This window comes from Fistularia commersonii, chromosome 33 (genome assembly GCF_037954325.1).
Source record: "Fistularia commersonii isolate RoL2024-O1a breed Wild chromosome 33, RoL_Fcom_v1.0, whole genome shotgun sequence".
Classification (NCBI taxonomy): Eukaryota; Metazoa; Chordata; class Actinopteri; order Syngnathiformes; family Fistulariidae; genus Fistularia; species Fistularia commersonii.
Genome location: NC_141316.1, coordinates 4,612,490 through 4,631,823, shown reverse-complemented (window position 1 = coordinate 4,631,823; position 19,334 = coordinate 4,612,490). Strand labels below are relative to the sequence as shown.

Below are 19,334 nucleotides of genomic sequence, written 5' to 3'. Positions count from 1 at the left end.
ACTTTACAGACTCAGAAAAACTTTGGATTTCAGTTGTTCATAGCATTGGCATGTTTTTGACGCCTGTATATATGCGGTATTTTTTTATGATAGGATAATGCTTGGAACCCATAGAGTGCAGTTTTTCGTTTGAAAACTGTTACCAAAAAAATAAAAAAAATAAATAAGCCAGTATTTGAGTTACATAATAGTGTGTATGACCTGCATTATTATTCTACCAAATTTGGACAAAGTGATAGATGTGATGTTGCACTATTGGGAAGCAGCAGCCAGATGCTGAAAATATAACATTGCTTGAATTTCAGCCCCATTATAAACTGTGTAAGATTCACAGTGTATAATGTAGGATTAAATAAAAGTTGAGTTTATTTTACAATTATCATTGTTTTCTTTCACAGTGACTTTGTCATGCATTTGTAATAATGTTCCCATGATGATCGCAATAAATTGGGGGGTGGAGTGGTCCATGTGAACGTTTACCAGTAGTCAACTGCCTGGAAAGGAAGCAGTGCTATAATAAGATGTTACACAGTCAGGCATTATTATGTTGGCAGCAATATCTCTGCCTGGCAGAAGATTGATGCCAGAATGGACGTAAGTTTCTGGTCCATCACGGTGGAAATTTACCTGCTTTTCTTTCCACCCGAAAACACGAAAACACCTACAGCACAGGAGGCAAGCAGAAAATACACAAGCTGCTCTGTAATCCTCCATTACTGACTGGAAACATAAGTAGGCATGAATAATCACAGGGAAAATACACACAGTTTAGCAACACAAGCTTACATAGAGACGCCATGTTCTGTTTTTGTCATTTGAAAAATGCAAAAAAAGGAAAAAAAAAACCCTGAAAGGTGCTTAAAATGTTCTGTTCAATGAATCTCTCTACCCAGCACTCATACATTTTCTTCATCTTTGCGGAAATTATCAAGGCTTACTCTGAAGTGTATTATATTTTCCTGGAAGCTTCAGCAAAGCTGGACATCCTTATAATGAATGATGATGGGGAATACATTTTGTCTTGGTTCCCTTAGAAATAAAGTGCTTCAGATGCAAATCTCTGATTCATTAATAGTTTATTACACACTGAGATTATTGCCCATCTCACTGTCTCTCAATGAACCCATATCAGTTTCTATAGATGTATGTTAATGGTTACTCCACACTGTCTTAAAGCAAAATCCAAACTTCTGTGTGATTAAATGATGGAGTTAAGGGAGTTAAGAAAAGCAAATATATAGCTATTTTAATAGTGACCCATTAAAAATGTCCTCATATAATCTGTGCTGCAAGAGTAATTTGCATTCAGGGTCTTAACTTCTTGACCCACTTTCCTTTTAACAGCCTCATCAACATCTACTTCAGTCAGTATTTCTTACAAACTGAAAGCAGTAAAAAAGTTTAATGTGTCTGCACGTGGACAGTGGAGGTAGAAAGCAAGTCATGCATCTCACTGCGTGTCCAGATTTTTTCTGTAGCCGATGATAATTGTAATTGTCGTAAGCAGAAGGCGTCTCTTTCAGTAAATTAACAATGATGAAGTAGATCTCGATAAGATCTACGGTAGAGACCAAATCCTGTCAACATTGTCTGCAAATGCAGCTGGCATATGTTTTCCAGATAAAAAAAAGAAAATAAAAATTCAAATCCTATTTTAACATTTCAGCATCATGCTGGAGAAAGCAAAAGTCCTTTTGAACACCCAGAATGGAGGCATAAGGCAGTTGGGGTTTCAGTGTTGCACCTAAATGAGCCTGATTTGCCCATTTATGATGCAGTTCAACACTTCCTAAATTACTGTAAATACAAGCACGGATAATATACAGCCACTCTAACACTGACTGCTACTGGATTTAAGTATTTTGACATTAAAACATTTTGACGCAATAGTCTGAATAAGTAATAGCCTGTAATAGCATTACTTTAGCCTGAATAAAGGAACTGGTAATAAGACAAGTAAAGTTAAGACATGTAGAGTTGGTGAAGTGACCTATGTGTATCTCACTGGTTGCTCTGTAAAGCAGATTGCTGTCAACATGCTTGACGATTTCTGATTTTCCTTACACCAATCATAAGTGTCTTTTCAGATTTGTTATTTATAAGATGATTGATATTCAATCATGACTTAATGTCTTGAGTCTTAAATGTCTCCATGTGGGCACTCATATTTGTCGAAGTACTGGACTAACATGCAAATAAAAATGTAAAATGGAATAGAATTTAACAAAAAATGTTTAATTCAGAATATGGTCCAATCATTGGAGTCTATAGTAAGGTACAGTAAGTGATAAATGGTTAGAGAGGGGGTAGAACAAAAATATGGGACCAAGCTGCCCTTTGGCCGAGTCAGAATGAATTCTGCAACATCGGTTAAATGAAAGTAAACATATTCGTTTCTATCCCCAGGCAATATGAAAGGGGCATTCCTGTGACCACGTTTATGAAAGTCATTGAGATGCTTACCTGTTGACAGTTAAACAGCCACTCCGCAGATCTAGCCCTATTCATGTCGGCCATTCACGCAGCAGGGCCGGTACCCTCGGGGAGGACTGATGCATGGGGGAGCCCAACCTCAATAGGGGTCTTAGTGTTTAGGGCATATTTTTATATAAACAAAATTACACCAAATTTTTTAGACATAATTGTCAAATTCTTTTTGGTCAACCTTTTTTTCGCTTTCATCCCAAGTGGGATTCACTCATCCCTTTACACCCTTGATTGACAAAGTCAAAAGATCCCTTAAAAAAAAAGATTACCGGTGTTGTTGCACGGAAGATGTGTGCGGCTGTGTGTGTTTTCAGGAATTACCCGCAGTGTTTGACTTCCACCCATAACACCAGCTCAGGGAGGCATAGTGTCCTATTCTGCTAGACACACAGACGGATGGTTAGATGACACATACGCAGACAAGACACAGACAGACGGACAGACTGGCAGAAATCTGCCAACGGTGCAACAGTGGCACAAACACGGCGGGAAAACCTGACGCAGTCATCCACTTATATTGGACACATGGGGTGTGACTAAAACTGAAGGCTGCTGTTAGAACAGGGCGCTGTCAAAACCATAGGAATCATATAAGATCAAATTTGTCTTCTTAGGGTAGACTTTCAGGATTGTGTCCATGTGATGACGATTTTGTGCATGTGATCACACCACGGTGTAATGTTTGCAAGTGCCCTTGGCGACAGCGCTGGGCGACTCGGGTGAAAGCAACTTAAGTCAGTCAGAGATTTCACTGAGACACTGTGTGTGTGACTTCTGTAACATTACCAATCAAGTAAATATGTCAGCACACACACTGGATAACCCCTGGTTTACCCTTTGGCTAAGTTGAGTGGAATCAAATAATCCAATACAGCAGATGTTCTAGAATGCCTAAATATTATTGGTTTAACCTGATCAAATTACGATGGTTCAAAGTGGTACTTGAAAAAAGAGATGTTACATGTTCCACAATTCTTATGGGGAAGGAACATTTTGGGTGTGTTTTTTATGTGATACGTAATTACACAGTTTGGCCTCATTGTCAAATTAAGTTTTATTTGATTAGGATCTTTGGCATCTCATTAGAAATGGGATAGATTTCTGGCATGGTATTTATGGAGCTCATTACAATGACTTTCCTCAAGTCAGAAACATTTATCTATTTTTAGCAAACGCTGAGGATCTTTGCATACTTTGGGGTTTTATGTCTGGTTATAACATTGAAGAATGACTGAAAATAGAATTGGTTTTCCACAATAAAGAGGTCATTTGTGAAGACTGATTCTGAAAACTGTCCGTCTTCAACTGACCTTTGTGAGGATAATCGGCGGGGGGGAGGCTTTTCTGTTCCCAACCACTTCTTAAAAGTAAGACCTAACTGTCAATATCACATCTCTATCTCAATTGCAAACTGTAAATGAACATTGCTCACACAGACTTTGTAACTCCCTCCACTCATCTCTTTCCATTAATGCTGTACAGCAAAAGACAAACAGAAGACGAGCAGTACAAACAAAGTGAGAGAATAACAGTGAGCGAGACTGGGCGGGGGTGCGGGGAGGTGGTCGAGGGCCTGTGACGGACGGAACAAAAACAACTTGGCAAACAGGATGAAAAATCCACCTGACCTGCTCTCTCTCTCTTTTACATGCCTGATTGCATTGTCCTTCAGGTTTTCCGGCCATGCGGCTCTAATACTCGATCCCACGATGTCCATTTTTGTTGTTTCATTTCTTAAGAATGAAACACACTAAACAATAACACATCCATGTATTGGTACATGTGAAAGTTAACTTTCATGGAAAATGTCTCCTCGCAATCAACAGGGCGTCGTTTACCGTAACCGTCCAAGCTTAACATTATGCTGAGTCTAACGCTTCGTGGGTACTGATTCTCCCCTTTAGGACATCTTGTACGTAATCATCACTGCAAAAAAAAAACAAAAAAAAACACAAGATGTTCAACAATATTTCCCCAGAATGTAGATTATGATTACACGCCCATGAGACTTGTGTATCAGAGCATTTTTCTCAGTCTCTGTTGAACGACTCTGTTGGGACTTCCAGGCTTCTGACGCAATTGCCCAATAAAGAAAAGCCTTTTCATCATGCTGCTCAGTGTGTGGCTGTTCTCTTTATCCCAAGGCTGTACAGACTAGTTTGACTAACCCTTCCTGACAATACGAGTCAGATGAAACAGAACTTTGTGTTCATACTGGACCATACACTGTTAGGATTAGCTTCCGTCAGTGCATGATCCATATTAGAGCATTAAAAATATCAACATCCTTTCATATAATAGTGCTTTCAACTGCGTACAAAGCGGCAATAAAACAACTTTTTCTTTAAATATTTGAATTTCTCACCCCCCACAAAATAATCCTTTCCTGATGTTCTCTGTTCATCCAATTTTAAATTGGGAAAAAAAATTCACCAAAAATGTACTGAAACAATTCAAATAATATACGTAAATCATGTCTTCTACTACTTCTTTTCCTTTAGGCTTTTCCCTTCAGGGGTCGCCACAGCGACAACCTTTTCCATCTAATCCCATTCTCTGTGTTCTCCTCTCTCACACCAACTAACTTCATATCCTCTCTCACTACATTCATATATCTTCTCTTTGGTCTCCCTCAAGACCTCCTGCCTGGCAGCTCCAATCCCAGTATCTGTCTACCAGTATATTCACTATTCCTCCTCTGTATATGACCGAACCATCTCACTCTGGCTTCTCTGACCCCTCCAAAACATCGAACGTGTGCTGTCCCACTGACTCATTCCCGATCCTATCCATCCTTTTCACTCCCAAAGAGAACCTAGACCTCTTCATCTCTGCGACATCTAGCTCTGCCTCCTGTCTTTTCATCATTGTCACTGTTTCTAGACCATACAGCATGGCTGGTATTATTACTGACTTGTACACCTTTCCTTTCATTCTGGCTGATAGTCTTCTATCGCATACTACCCCTGACACTTTTCTCCACCCACTTGGATTTGTTTGAACCCATTTATATACCTCTTTTTTACACTCTCCGTTGCTCTGGACTGTTGATCCAAAGTACTTGAAATTCTCCAATTTCTTGATCTCCACTCCCTGCAGCCTCATTGTTCCACCCAGGTACCTCTCATTCACACACACATACTCTGTGTTGCTGCGACCAACTTTCATTCCTCTCCTTTCCAGAGCATATCTCCCCCTCTCAAGATTTTCCCCAATCTGTTGGGGCTCTCACTACAGATCACAATGTCATCTGCAAATATCATGGTCCATGGAGATTCCTGTCTAACCTCATCTGTCAGCCTGTCCATCACCGCTGCAAACAAGAAGGGGCTCAGAGCTGATCCCTGATAAAGTCCCACCTCAACCTTGAAATTCTCTGGTGCACATACAGCACACCTCACAACCGTCCCACAGCTAGCATACATGTCCTGCACCCGTCAAACATAGTTCTCTGCCACTCCAGACTTCCTCGTGCAATACCAGAGTTCCTCTCTTGGCATCTTGTCATATGCTTTTTCTAGGTCAACAAAAGCACAATGCAGCTCCTTCTCTGTGCTTCTCTATGAGCATTCTCAAAGCAAATACTACAAATGTAGTACTCTTTCTAGGCATGAAGCCATACTCCTGCTCACAAATGCTGGCTTCTGCTCTCAGTCTAGTTTCCACAACTCTTTCTTATAACTTCATTGTATGGCTCATCAACTTTATCCCTCTGTAGTCAACGCAATTCTGCACATCCCCCTTATTCTTAAAATGGGCATCATCACACTTCTCCATTCCTCAGGTATTTTCTCACTCCCTAAGATCCTGTTGAATAATCTTGGCAGAAACTCTACTGCTGCCTCTCCTTGACACTTCCATACCTCCACAGGTATATCAGGACCAACCGCCTTTCCATTCTTCATCCTCTTCAGTGCCTTCCTCATTTTACTTTTACTAATCACTGCTACTTTGTGATCTCCAATAGTCACCTCTTCTACCCTTCCCTCTCTTTCATTTTCCTCATTCATTAGCACTTCAAAGTACTCTTTCCATCTTCCCAGCACTCATCCAGTATCTGTCAATACATTTCTCTCTCTATCCTTCATCACCCGAGCTGGTTTACAACCTTTCCATCTCTATCTCTGTTTTGCCAACCTGTATAAATCATTCTCTCCCTCCTTACTGTCCAACAGAGCATACATGTCATCATACAACCTTTGTTTTGCCTTCGGAAAAAAATTAAAATATCTAGAATAAGACTAAATGACAAAAAAATAAAATATGTGGATGATGGACAAGATCTCTACAGCCCTGAGCAGGGCAGACAAGTGTCGAGACAGGTTGGTAGTTTTTGTTTTTATTTCTTCTGCTGCCGGATGTAGAAATAACAAACACCTTCACACAAATGGCTTGCCATTTTACTCGCAGGCAAAATGACTCATTGGATAGAAATATAGCTAACAAAGATGAAGCGCAGATTCGAAGCAGAGGCCAATACACTGCCATTGATTTTCTACCGAGCCAGTGTTATGGGTGGAAACGTGTCAGTCTGCTGGCATCTGGGTGATGCCTTTTAATGTACTAACAAGCAATAGAAGTCACGTGACCAAGAAAGCATTTCTGAAGTATTTTTATTTGAGCCTTGTGTACCACTTCCTGTGGATCCATTACAAAATTAAGGAGATATTATTACATGAGCATTGTTGCCATTTTAGTTTTGCTCAATTACCTGACCGAGCTAAAACTTTTACCCCTATTTCCGGCATAATTAAGGCTCTTCTCATGTTTGCTAGATTTGCAAGATTTTTTTTGTCAGGCTCTTTTCTGAAAGTCTGTTAGTTCTCTTGCTTCCTGTCATGGACAAGAAATATGCAGATGGTTTATTAAAGACTAATCTGTCTCTAGGCTTTACTGAGACTGAATGCTACATCTATATATGACCCCTTGAGTGACTTGCAACTTGTTGAGAGTCAGCTTGCATTGACTCAAGGCCCTTGTGAGACCCTGTGTACAGAATAAGCAATACACTGAATGAATGAATAACATTGATGAAAGTGGTCTGTCTTTTTTAACCACACAGTTTTGACACAAATATACCTTTATCTGTCCCGTGGAACCTATTGAGTTTGTGTCTTGGAACCAGTCACATCATGTTTTCAATGAATGCAACTCCAGTTCCTCCCAGTCACTCTCGCAACATGTCAGTGTACACCGATGCTGTTTTTACATTCTATAAGCAGAACTCGCTTAACTTATATTAAATTGACGTCTCTTTGGTACTTGAAGGTCTTCTGATACTGCTTATCAAGTAGGATACGCACATGCATTTGAAAAATGCAGTAAAAGCATGTTTATGTTTGTCTGCAGGAGGGCAGTCAGTGCTGGAATGGGACTCATTATCAAAGTCGGTGCCTGAAAGTGATGTTCCTATAAGCTGCATTTTACTCAGTGTTAAAAAAAAGAATTTATGACTAATTGAAGCCAGCACAACAGAACAATATTGGCCTTTGAATGCAGTAGAAATGACTGATGTCACTTGGGACCTTGATAATGGTTATACTTGAAAGACAAAACCACATAATTAAAAATGGTTCTATGATGCATTAGAGAATTGAACTGGCACTATGCTGTGGACAGACAGCTTCAAAGTAGTGGTGTAGTTTCAATGTTTTAATGATGACAACTGGGATTTAGGCCCAGCGCCACTGGCCATGCAGGAAGTATAAACCATATTGCTAGTCTCAATACAGACTCTCGACAATCTACAAGCTGATCAAGAGTTATACAGTTAAACAAAGATAACAAATTGAGACGGTAACTCAGCATTAAGTGTGTGTTTTATCTATATTTGCAAAAGAGAGATGTTATTTGTATTGTATATGTGCATGAGATAACCCAGGTGTTACCTTCAGCTCTTTGGTATTGGTGATTTGAATTTTTTTATTTCTGTATGAGATCACACTGTATGTGTATGGTAATTTATTAAATCACCTAATTTATGACAGCAGATTCTTCAAAAAAGAATATTTGATCATGGTATGAGTGTGTGAAAGACTGAGTAAAATCAGTTTTCCCATGTCTGTTTAATGAATCAAGAGGGCTACAAGCTTTAAATTGGATAACTGTCTGCAGATAAAGCATTCCCAGTGGGACTCTGAACTGAGTTGTACTTACAGCCGGATGAGCCAGACTACTTCATTCAACAACAAAATTCAGTGAATACAACTTAACCTTACCAATCTGAAAAAGGTTGCAAAGACCTTGACAAACCTAATTCAAATTCCAACCCAGATGACCCAACAAGCTCCTTGATGTTTTTTTTTTTTTTTCTCCTAAGCACTCAGGGGATCCAGGGTCATTGTCCTTGCTAGGTCTCCATACTGACTGAACTGAAAGTGCCACTTGGATGAGATGCAAAACAATTTCGAGCAATCAACTGGGCACAGTTGTCACAAAAAGATTTATCAACGGGTTTTCACAGATATGTTGAATGGTCATTTGGAAAAAAAAAAAAAAAACATCTGGCCAAACTATTGGTCTTTATGTTTAATTTGTTACTGAAGATATTAGTTTTGGCATGGATGACTATCTTGAAGCATCAATTTTTTTTACATGTTCCCAGCTGTGAAAACATCATTTGAATATCAGTGCAGAAACAGGAAGGGAAAGAAGCCTGTTCATCTCCCTTCCAAAACAGCACTCTGAGAAACACCCCAGCCACTTCACATCCAATGAGACTGGTACTTATAAAGATAACTGACATGCTGGAAGTGTTATGATCAGCAACAGGCCGCTTAAATTTCTTATCAAACATAAAACTCAAGAGAACAGCATAACAGGCTTCAGGTACACAGTGTTGCAGGTTCATGGAGATTATACATACCTCTCTTTCTATCTATGTTGATTGCAGAAAAGTGGCTAGATGAATCATCGTCCATTTACTTTCAACATGTTTATGAATCAGGTAAGTTGAACTGCTGTTTGAACAACAGGTGCACAATTATGTCCCATTTAACCAATGTCTGTCTGGAATCAGCGGTAACCTTGGGTTGGTCTTCTTTTCTTTAACTATGATGAAAACATTTGGATTGTTTGGACTCAGAGACAAATATGAAAAACATAGTTTCTTTAGATTTGTTCTGACCCAAATCCATTTAAACACCTCAAAAAGTACATATGGAGATGCCATTTTTGTTTCATTTAATTCTCATGGGTACCACATTGGCCATTCTAATATGTAGATCCAAGATAGAAATCATTAAAAGGGCTAATTTAGACATGCAAGCTTATCTAGTGGAGATGTAGTAGAAAAAAACGGTAATAAAAATAATGATGGATGTTGCCCTCGACCAACTAGGCACTTCAACTTAAGCTTGATTTGTTCGACAGTAAGGTTTGGTCAGCTCCTTTACAGTTTGTTACACAGTACAATGTGAGGCAAAAAAAGATAAATTGCAACATTTATTCAATTAGGATTGTGCAGGTGCACTTGTTTGATGTGATGATGCAGCTCCTTGTCAGATAGAGCTGTACACTCACAGGTGAGAATGTAAAGGGAAATAAAACTGAGCAAACATCAAGGACAAAGGACATTGGAAAAAAGCTTTCACATACTGATATTCGACACTGAGAAGGGATTAATTTCATATGGAGCTGTTTAAGAGCCCTCAAAAACATATTTCCTCTGGAAATGACAAGTGACTGGACTTCTCGGAAAAGCCACTCGAGTTCATATCAGAGCTTTTTCAACATAAAAAAAAAACAGAGCAGACATTGATAGAGCTTGATTGTGTTTAAACAGGGTGAATAAAAAAACTATTTAACGTATAGAGATTTAGTGAATTAAACTCGCACTATAAAGCACTGAGTACTATGTGGATCATCCAAAATAAATCATCACTCTTGAGTCACAAATGACCAAGATGGATTTTAATTCAGCTTGGAGGTTCACAGAGGATGTCCAAATTAATAGCACCGGTCAACAACACCAATCCTAACAGACAAGTTCTTTTTCAGATATGTATGCAAGTTAAAGCACAGGACAGAATACTGTGAAATAGAACTCTGACAAACTTAGATGAAATGCAGCAAATGCAATTAAGTGGTAAATGCAACTCAGTATTATATATATATAAATATATATATATCATATTTTTATTACATATTCAGTTACCACCTTCACAGCATGTTTGAAATCCTATTTGACATGTCAAAATAAACACACATGTATTTCAGCTGTGTTGTGGAAGTATTTAGCCAATGAATGGTGCTTTAAACTATGGTTTGGCAATTTGAAAATACAGTATATTGACGAATGCCCCCCTCCGCAAAACACATTATAAACAATAGTAATCATTAGAATGAATAAATTCCAACCTTCCCACTTAGTTCAGCGTGTGAACACATTTATATGGATCCCTAAGTATTTGGCCATTTATCCAATTATTATTGGTAATCCTGCACTGACAAAATTCAAAGAGAAGATGCATTTGAAGTACAGACATCATTCTTCAGATTTGCGTATTCCCTTATACAGGATTGCAATACGATTAATGATTACTGTGCATGCAATTCACACACTATTTTGTAAAAGCTGAACCCAGGACAAAGCAAAGTTATGATTGATATTTGATATTTGGAGGACTTTCCACTTCAGTGGTCTACCTTCAGTTTGTCTCCAATTACAATACATATAGATATAAAATTTCAGTACCTTTACCTCTTTCATAGGCTGTTTTTGGATCACTATTCATCCACCCTAATACACTGATCTGTTTTTCAACACTTTGCCCAAAGTGAGCAGACTCAAGCCCTCTTCACTTTCACCTTTCCGTCTTTGTACTTCTCTTTTCCCATCATTCTGGTACAAGTTAATCCTGAGTTGGTCTTTAGAAAGAAAAGATTCTTTTTTTTTTTTTTTTTTGTTTGAAGTGTAATATATCTCCCCAGTGCCTGACTACAAGCATTGGCCACTTATTGACTCCTCTGTATTTAAATTCATAAAGGACATCTTTTGATTGTACTTGAAAAGTAAATATGTATTCCCCCGAAGAGTACTCTTGGCATGACTAGTTGATGAAAAGGGGATTTACATCTTGGAGGAAAAAAAAAATGACATGCTTATCAATCTTAGCTGTGTTCTCTCGCTGCTGAGCTCCACAGTGCAGTCCTCTATAAAATAGTACTGCTCTGTTGAGTTGGCCTTCCTTCATACTTTATTTTAATATATTTTTCATCTAATTTATTTTGTGCATCTGAAAATAAAGAAAGCTGCATAAAAATGGCTGAAATTCCAAATTGCTGAATGCAGTATTTGGTCAGACCTGCAAATATCACGTCTTAATTATTTCATTGTGGTTGTGTTCACAAGAAAGTTCTGAAAATGTAATATTTGTTCAATAATTTTGGACCCAACTGTATCATAACAGTTCGTGGATGTTTGGCTCACAGTGCCTGGAAACATAACATTGCCTCACCCTACCGTACTTTAATATCAACATGTAAGGAAGGAAGAACATTGGAATCAGGGCATGTCTGTTTGGGCTGCAATTTACCAATTTACATAATCATGACCATCTTTCAAGTGATGTTTACAATAACAGTATTGTTGTTTTTAAATTTTGTAGCGGTACTGATTTAAAAAGAAATTGAAACAACAGCTGACATTCAACCAAAGATTAGTAACATCTGGCAGCTCAAAGATAGATGACTGGTTGTGCAAAAGTACATTGTAAAATAATTGTATTACTTTTGTTTTTCCTTGAACAAACATCTCATATTTTACTTATGTATTTTCTAACAAGTATAACAAGCATATGCATCTTCAGTGGCTAATCCATTCAATACATGCACAAGGGTGGCAATTCTCTAGCCTTGTATTGTTTTTCTTCCCACATTCATAAAAATAATCAGATGTTGTACGCCATAGACAAAACTAGTAAAAATAAAACTATTTCAAAACCCCATGAGATATTTCGGTGTTGATCTGAATTTGTAAGTAGCAGTAAGTGACCCAGTCAGAAGATTTTCTGTCACATTTTAAACCACCTAAAAGACTTACATGAAACAAATTGTTTCATAAAATTATAACATTTGTATGACGAGGTCACTTGCTGAGGGTTTATGTATTGCACGTGCTCCCCAGTACCTGTGACCCATGGAGATTCTCCTGCATAATGTGTACAGTAGTTCTGTAATGAGTGAGTTATTAATGTACTAAAAAACTGACACCTGCAGATAAACTGCTTCTGTGTTCCAACAAAAAGATGTGCATGAAGAGAAGTAATGGCAATAACATGATAAGAGTATAAAAATCATACAGTACACAAACATGAGACTAACTAGTTTGCCTTTTGAAATACCCCTTGTCTATATTCCCTGTGCTCATGCAGATTTGTTTCGATATCCAGGAACTGGTTGTCAAAACTTGTTTAACGCTCTTATAGTGCCCCCTTGTGGTTTCTTATCACAGTGTAATAAGTGGTTGCTTGGTGTCAGAGATCCTTATTTCCCAAAGTTTCCAGCTTGTATTCGCCACCTTTCTTTCGATGGTTACCTTAGTTCTTCAGTTGTGAACCAAAATTCCCTACAAGTCTTGGCATCCAGCACTAAGGTGATGAAGTCAGCTCCTCAAACAAGGAAGGATCCAGGCTGCTGGGGTTTGGAGTTCTCACTGCCTTTTGCTGTTCAAGATGGACCTCCAGTCATCTGACCAGGAGAGCAGCCGCCTCTGAGTAGGCCCAACCTGAAGGTGCTTGTTGTGGCATGCAGTGAACAAGACATGCTCCCATGTGGGTTTGGGCTCCACACCTGATTAACAGATGAGTACAAAAAAATTACAGTATATAACAAGCCATCATCAAAATCTATTGTGTGGCGGCAACAACTGCCAATTTAGACAGACAGTAACAGCCCAAGAGTCTCACAAAATGCAAATTTCACACTGACGAACACCCACATGCTATTACACAAGCAAAATTGTGGAATCAACTTTACTTCCGGTTCTTTTCCTCAGTCTGTATTTCTTTGAACACACTCTCACGCATGCTTGTAGCTTGTTCATATGACGGCGATTTTTCCGAACACGTGTCATTTGAATTTGATGATGTTACATCATTACTGTTTTATCATTCGTTTGGTCCTTTTTAAGTGACATATCCCTCAATATACATCAAGACTGGGTCACGAATGCTAGGGCCAATGGCACAATCACGCTCAAAATCTAAACCTGCAAAACAAGCTCAGCAGTATCTGCTACTGAAACTGCAGTGGTTTCCAAGATGCCAATGTCCTTGAATTTAGGGGATCTGAAACTAAAACTACGCTACCCCCAACCTATTGGAAGAGCCTTCAGAAATTATGAAATTCATGAGCTAAAATTAAAACGATGGAGAAGTGAAGAAATGCAAGAAGTTAGTATGTGGAATATGAAGAACCTAAATCCCACACAAAAGTGGAACAAGCAGCAATCTATTTGGGGGCCCGTATGTGACCTCGGACCTTGTTGAAAGCCACAGTTTCTAATCTATTATGCAGGTATAATCATACTAAAAAAAGAGGCAGGTTCATCACTTCTGCTAAGTTCTCAATATACTGCTCAAGGTGCAAAACTGCTGTTGAAATTCACTTTCAAACAATTCATGTTTGGGAGATGTGTGAATGTTACAAGAAATAAGTTATTAAGGAGATACTTCTTTTATGAAGTTTGGAGAGCAGTTTCGAAGAATGAAATAAAATTCGGTAGTGTCTGTATATAGCAATGAGAATCTGAGAAATTATGACATTTATATTACATCATCATAATCTAATCAGTTTGTCTTCGAATGAAGTAATTCGATGGAGACTTTTGTGGAATGTTCAACTCAAAAGGCCAACCAGAAATATTTTTACTAAAGTCATAACAATGTCCATTACTGGGACCTCCTAGTTTGTTCACAAGTGCATTTGTGTAAATCTTGCTGAAAAACTTTTTTAAAAGTCAAATGCTGTACAGAGTGTTTAAAAAAATTACACTTTCGCAGTCCTCACCTAGGATGTCAGGCTTGTCATCGATGAGTATGTCTCCAGAAATCACAGTCTTGTCTCTAGTAAGAATAACCTGTTCCAGGAAATCGTGACCCAAATGCTTTTCTACCCAAGCGTACTGAAAAATAAACAAATACAGAGGTAAGGGAAACAATTAGAAAAGAGTAATTGTTTTTAGATGCAATTTCAGCACATGGCTCTTACCTTTTCATATGGACAATGTTTGTAATGCTTTATAGGGCTGGTGCAAATAAAGACATCTGTGCTGTGGAAGGAAAATGAAAGGGGAGTGGAAACACTTGAAAAAGCAAGCAAACAACTTTATATTGTGGCAACTGATTGATTAGCAAAACACAGAAATACAAACAAGGTGAACAATGTCAGCTCACACCATATGCCTTTTTCCCTGACAAGAGAAGATGCTCTTTTTGTTCCACTGGGTTTTCTTCTTAGGAGATGCCAATCAACAGCCGTCTCTCCAATGACTATGGCAGACTTAAAGATAGTCGCTCGTATTGAGTTAATGTCACTGAATCAAGTTTATGGCAATACCACCTGGCCATTTAAACATGTATTACTAATGTGTTTAGTTTTTTTTCTTGTTTTGTTTTTTTACTACAAGAGCACTTGTAAAGTGCATATTCTGATTCTGATAGCTTGGTCCATCTCTGTATCGTAGAATATCTTAAATTGTACAATTTTGTTTCTAGTTCACATTTGCTTTGGCTTTAGAAGGAAACGTTGCACATTCCAATAAGACATTTCAATGTTGATAAAATCCATGTAAAAAGAAAACTCCAATTGAGTGCAATGGCCAAGGGGGGGAAAGGTCATTACTTGCAACACCCACATGTCACACCGACTCAAGACTGGAGTCTTGAGTCTCAAGCAACTCTCAAATTTGAAAGTATTTTAAGTCCAAACGAAAAGCTAACATGGCTGTTTCCTACATTGAGTGGGTGCCCACTGCTTCTTAAACATGTGGGTGGGTGAGATTGCAAATTCATTCATTCATAATCAATGGCGCTTTTCTTGCATTGTGAATGTGGTTGGGAAGCTGGACAGAACCAACACACGTGTGCAGAACATGTAAACTTAATAGAGATTGGACACAGCTACCCACTGAATATGTTTTCCCCAAATAAATAAATGAAAGAAATGCAACTTGATGAAACTACACCAGAAAAAAGATTCAGTGTTGAAGACTTTATCAGAGGATTTCTCTGTTTTTTCCAGCATGACGACTATAGCCGTTCAATTTGTAAAGGAACCGTTAACAGCTTATACGCTTACAAATTTTTCTGGAGTAATGTATTTCAATGCCTTGGAAAAATTATCAAGTCATGAGGCTCAAGTCCATAAATGTCACAAGTTATGGTCTTAAAAGTCAAAGTTGAGTTTCAAGCCTTTTAAGAAGTTGCTGAATAAGAGGACTAGAAGGAAGTTTTTTTTTTTTTTAAAGATTTCCTTTTCTAATCTTTAATCGTGTGAAACCATACCGTGCTTATCTGTATTCATGAATATTCTATGCATACAAATAAGGCTCTAAAAGTAGCAAAATGTAATTGTAAAAAGAAAAAAAAATGGCTCTGCAGCTGCTGGTCTTTTTCTTCTGCAGAAATTATAATAGCAGTATTAATCTGCCATGTAATCATTCATAATCATATATATGTATATTGAGCAGATGATTAAATTGCATTTTCAAAACATACTTCTCCATCTTTGCCATCTCCTTCACAGCCTCTACTCCTCCTGGCAGCGGCTCCAGCTCTATGAAGAAATCCTTAGACTCCCAGATACTAATGGCTTTCTCCTGAAGACATAACACACACACATTCAGGCCCGTTATCAATACGTTTATACTGATCAGGTGCTTGCTCACATGTGAGTAAGCTTGCAGTATGTGCTTGGGAGAAGTGCGGTGTATACACCTGGTTATTTAGAAACGCTGACAGAGTAGGACTCCAGACTCCTAGCTTTTGATAATCTTCCAAGATGTAAAATATTTTTCCTGAATGTGTAGTTACTGGATAATAATTTTGGTAATATGAGAAGTGAAGTGAGAAAGTACATTTTGACAAAATTTAAATAATGCATTGAGCACCCTGCAGGCCACCATAGGTTGCCTTGTGTTTTGATCATGTCCTGCATGTACATTGTCTCACTTGAACCACATATTGTGGAACATGTTTTTTTTTCTGCTTTCAACTTTTTGGAGTTGTTATAACAAGTGTCAATTATTATTTTGCAAGATCGAGTAGAAAGAAATGCGATTTTACACGTAAGGCTCACCATAGAACTGGAACAGGAACAAGGAAAGGCCAGTTCCAGTTCTGCCACATGCTGACATGGATCCAATTTCAGTGAATAACTGGCATAAATCAGTAGCAGTCCCTCCAAGAATAATAACTGCAGGTGCGCTGACACTGTCAATAGTATGTCTGCCGCAATTTCCTCCTCCATCACTTTGGGAAAACCTTTATGTAATAGTCGGTTAAACAGAAATGATGGGCAATCTGGAAAACTCACAAAACACGAATAGCCAGTTGTGAAGGTGTTTCTGTTTTCATATTTTAATAAGCTATATACATAATACTTTCACTTTCTTAATTATTTACTTTTCTTCGGTGCTCGGTATAAACACAAATGAGTGAAGATTTTCGCATACAAATAATAGCTCATATAGAAAAGGGAAGCTCTTTTACTGTTTACACTGATACTGTACTGGGATTCTGTTTGGAAAAAGATAACCAGTCCGGCTCTGGTGAGGCCACACACAGCTTCAATGTCAATGAGAGTCTTGTGCCTATGATGGATTAAACTGGTTAAGAAAACTACACCCATCAGATCTGACACAAGTTCTTCATTGTCTACATTTATTATTTTCTTGTTTTATAAATATTTCTTGCCTGACAGTGGGAATCTAATCACACTGCCAAATGCAGTACTACTTATGGTGTGGTGTGTTTTAGTCTATAGCTTCCCCGCTGACTTAAAACCAATTTCATGAGAAACTTTTTTTGTTTTTAGTCTTACAAATGGGTAGTTCAGTCGTAGACTTCTTTTGAATTTTAAGTTAAGAGTTTTGGGATGATCCGTTGTAGATGGTGTCGAAGCTGCACCAATCAGTTGTGAAAAAGATGTGTGTAATTGTGGGTGCACTTTATTTGTATTATTCCAAAGAACCGCTTCAATCCGCGAGACTTACACAAAGGTCGGTCCTCAGCTGTCCGTACTGCGTCGACACCCAAAATCCTCTCCTGTCATCCAGTGTGATGTACGGCTCATCCGGGTACTTGGCCCGGTACTTCTTTAGAAACCCGCCCTCAAAATCCGCCAAAACCCCATCCATATCAACTAGAACCCTCAGTTTCTTGGTCGCGGGATTTGAGGACATGTTAACACCGATCCTTTGAAAAGACTCTCGGAGAAAGTATTTCCCTCTTCCAAGTAGGCGGGCTGTAGTGAACGGTATCATTGTTTACACTTGACTTGAACGACTCCGGGCCGTGCACAAATTAGCGTCCCGTCCAACCTCTCCCTGACGGCCAAGGGGAGCAGCGGTGAAAAGTCCGCATGAGAGTCAAAAAAGTTTACCTTGGAGTGCGTCAACTACATCGTCTCGTTTCCATTGCTTGAGTGGATAATTCGTCGGTTCGTTAAGCTGTGTGTCACCGCTAGCTTAAACGTGTCATCCCGTTGGGGGGCTTTGGGTGTCACGAGCAGCTGTGCTAACTTTAGCTCGCAAGCTAACTCGGGTGCTCAGCGGCGTGCTGTTCAAACGTGACCTGACTTTAGGGTACAGTGTACTGGGCTCTGGTAGAACCGTTTCTCACTGTGCATTTATTGTCCCGGAGCTGTCAACTCCATTTCTAACCCCAGCGGATCTAGGAGCATGAGGAAATGCGAGGCTGTTTGGCCAAAAATTTTAAAAAATATAATGAATGCATTGCCGCAGTATAGCACCAAGGTTGCACCGCTCTGCAGAGGAACCAGTAAGAGTTGGGAACAAACTGTACTACAGTTCATGCAGCTTAGCACAAAGATGTTAAACTGAGAAGATAGCTCACACAAGTTTCCTTGCTTTCTTTGACAAAGCTACACAGTCACTTTTAGCAGTTTGCAATCCACCATATTTTCAGTCAGTTGTTTTTATAGAGACAATAACTTATTGCATTACTGCCGATGCTATGAAGTCAGTTATGATATCACTCTATTTATGACTGGCTTATCTATTTGAATAAGCACAAGGCAGTTTTTATGGAACGGCTATCAGATGTGTGCATACATAAAAATGTGATTGTCTTTAAACATTTCATTCCTGCAGCACTGTCTCCATACCATAATGTAATGCAAACTGCCAATATACATTAAACAGACTGAGTGAACTCCTGCATAAGGGAATCTTTTTCTCTCTTCAAGTGTCACGGGACATTCTGGTGTCACTGGACATGAAAGACCAAGTGAATAAAAGTGATAAAAACTGGGGAAAAAGGAGTATATTTGTGAGCGTCAGAGGGAAAACCTCTGGGGGGAAAGGAGCATTTTAAGTGTCAGGAGCCCATGCAAAAGAAAGGTTTCATATTCAGTCCAGAACAGATTAGCTTACACAGGAGGTACATATTATTCAAACAAAAGAAAAAAAAAACTCTGGTAAAAGCGGTCACTGTAAACCAGCTCTTCGAAACTGAAAGTGAGTTTATGTCCTTAAATTAATTGCATGCCAGAGCAAAGTAGTCGCTTGATGTTTCAAAATATTTCTCATGGACAAAGCAATTGAGATCTAACACAAGTGACTGGTGAAATGATACGGATGACTTAATTTCTAAATGTATAAAAAG

The 19,334-nt window shown here is 38.6% G+C and overlaps 1 protein-coding gene across 2 annotated transcripts; it reads right to left on the bottom strand.

The window, feature by feature from the left end:
- Positions 1-11,371: 11,371 nt before the first annotated feature.
- nt5m (5',3'-nucleotidase, mitochondrial) lies at positions 11,372-18,534 on the bottom strand. Of its 2 annotated transcripts, XM_086140823.1 has the most exons (6): positions 18,091-18,189; positions 17,702-17,952; positions 16,206-16,306; positions 14,698-14,758; positions 14,497-14,611; positions 12,990-13,278 (listed from the first exon to the last, which is right to left on the bottom strand). In XM_086140823.1, the coding sequence occupies exons 2-6, from the start codon at positions 17,888-17,890 to the stop codon at positions 13,139-13,141; spliced, it is 606 nt and encodes a 201-aa protein (XP_085996949.1). In that variant the 5' UTR covers positions 17,891-17,952; positions 18,091-18,189; the 3' UTR covers positions 12,990-13,138. The 2 variants fall into 2 exon arrangements, with proteins under 2 accessions (XP_085996948.1, XP_085996949.1); XM_086140822.1 differs by having other exon boundaries at positions 11,372-13,278; positions 17,702-18,534.
- Between the last annotated feature and the right edge of the window lie 800 nt (positions 18,535-19,334).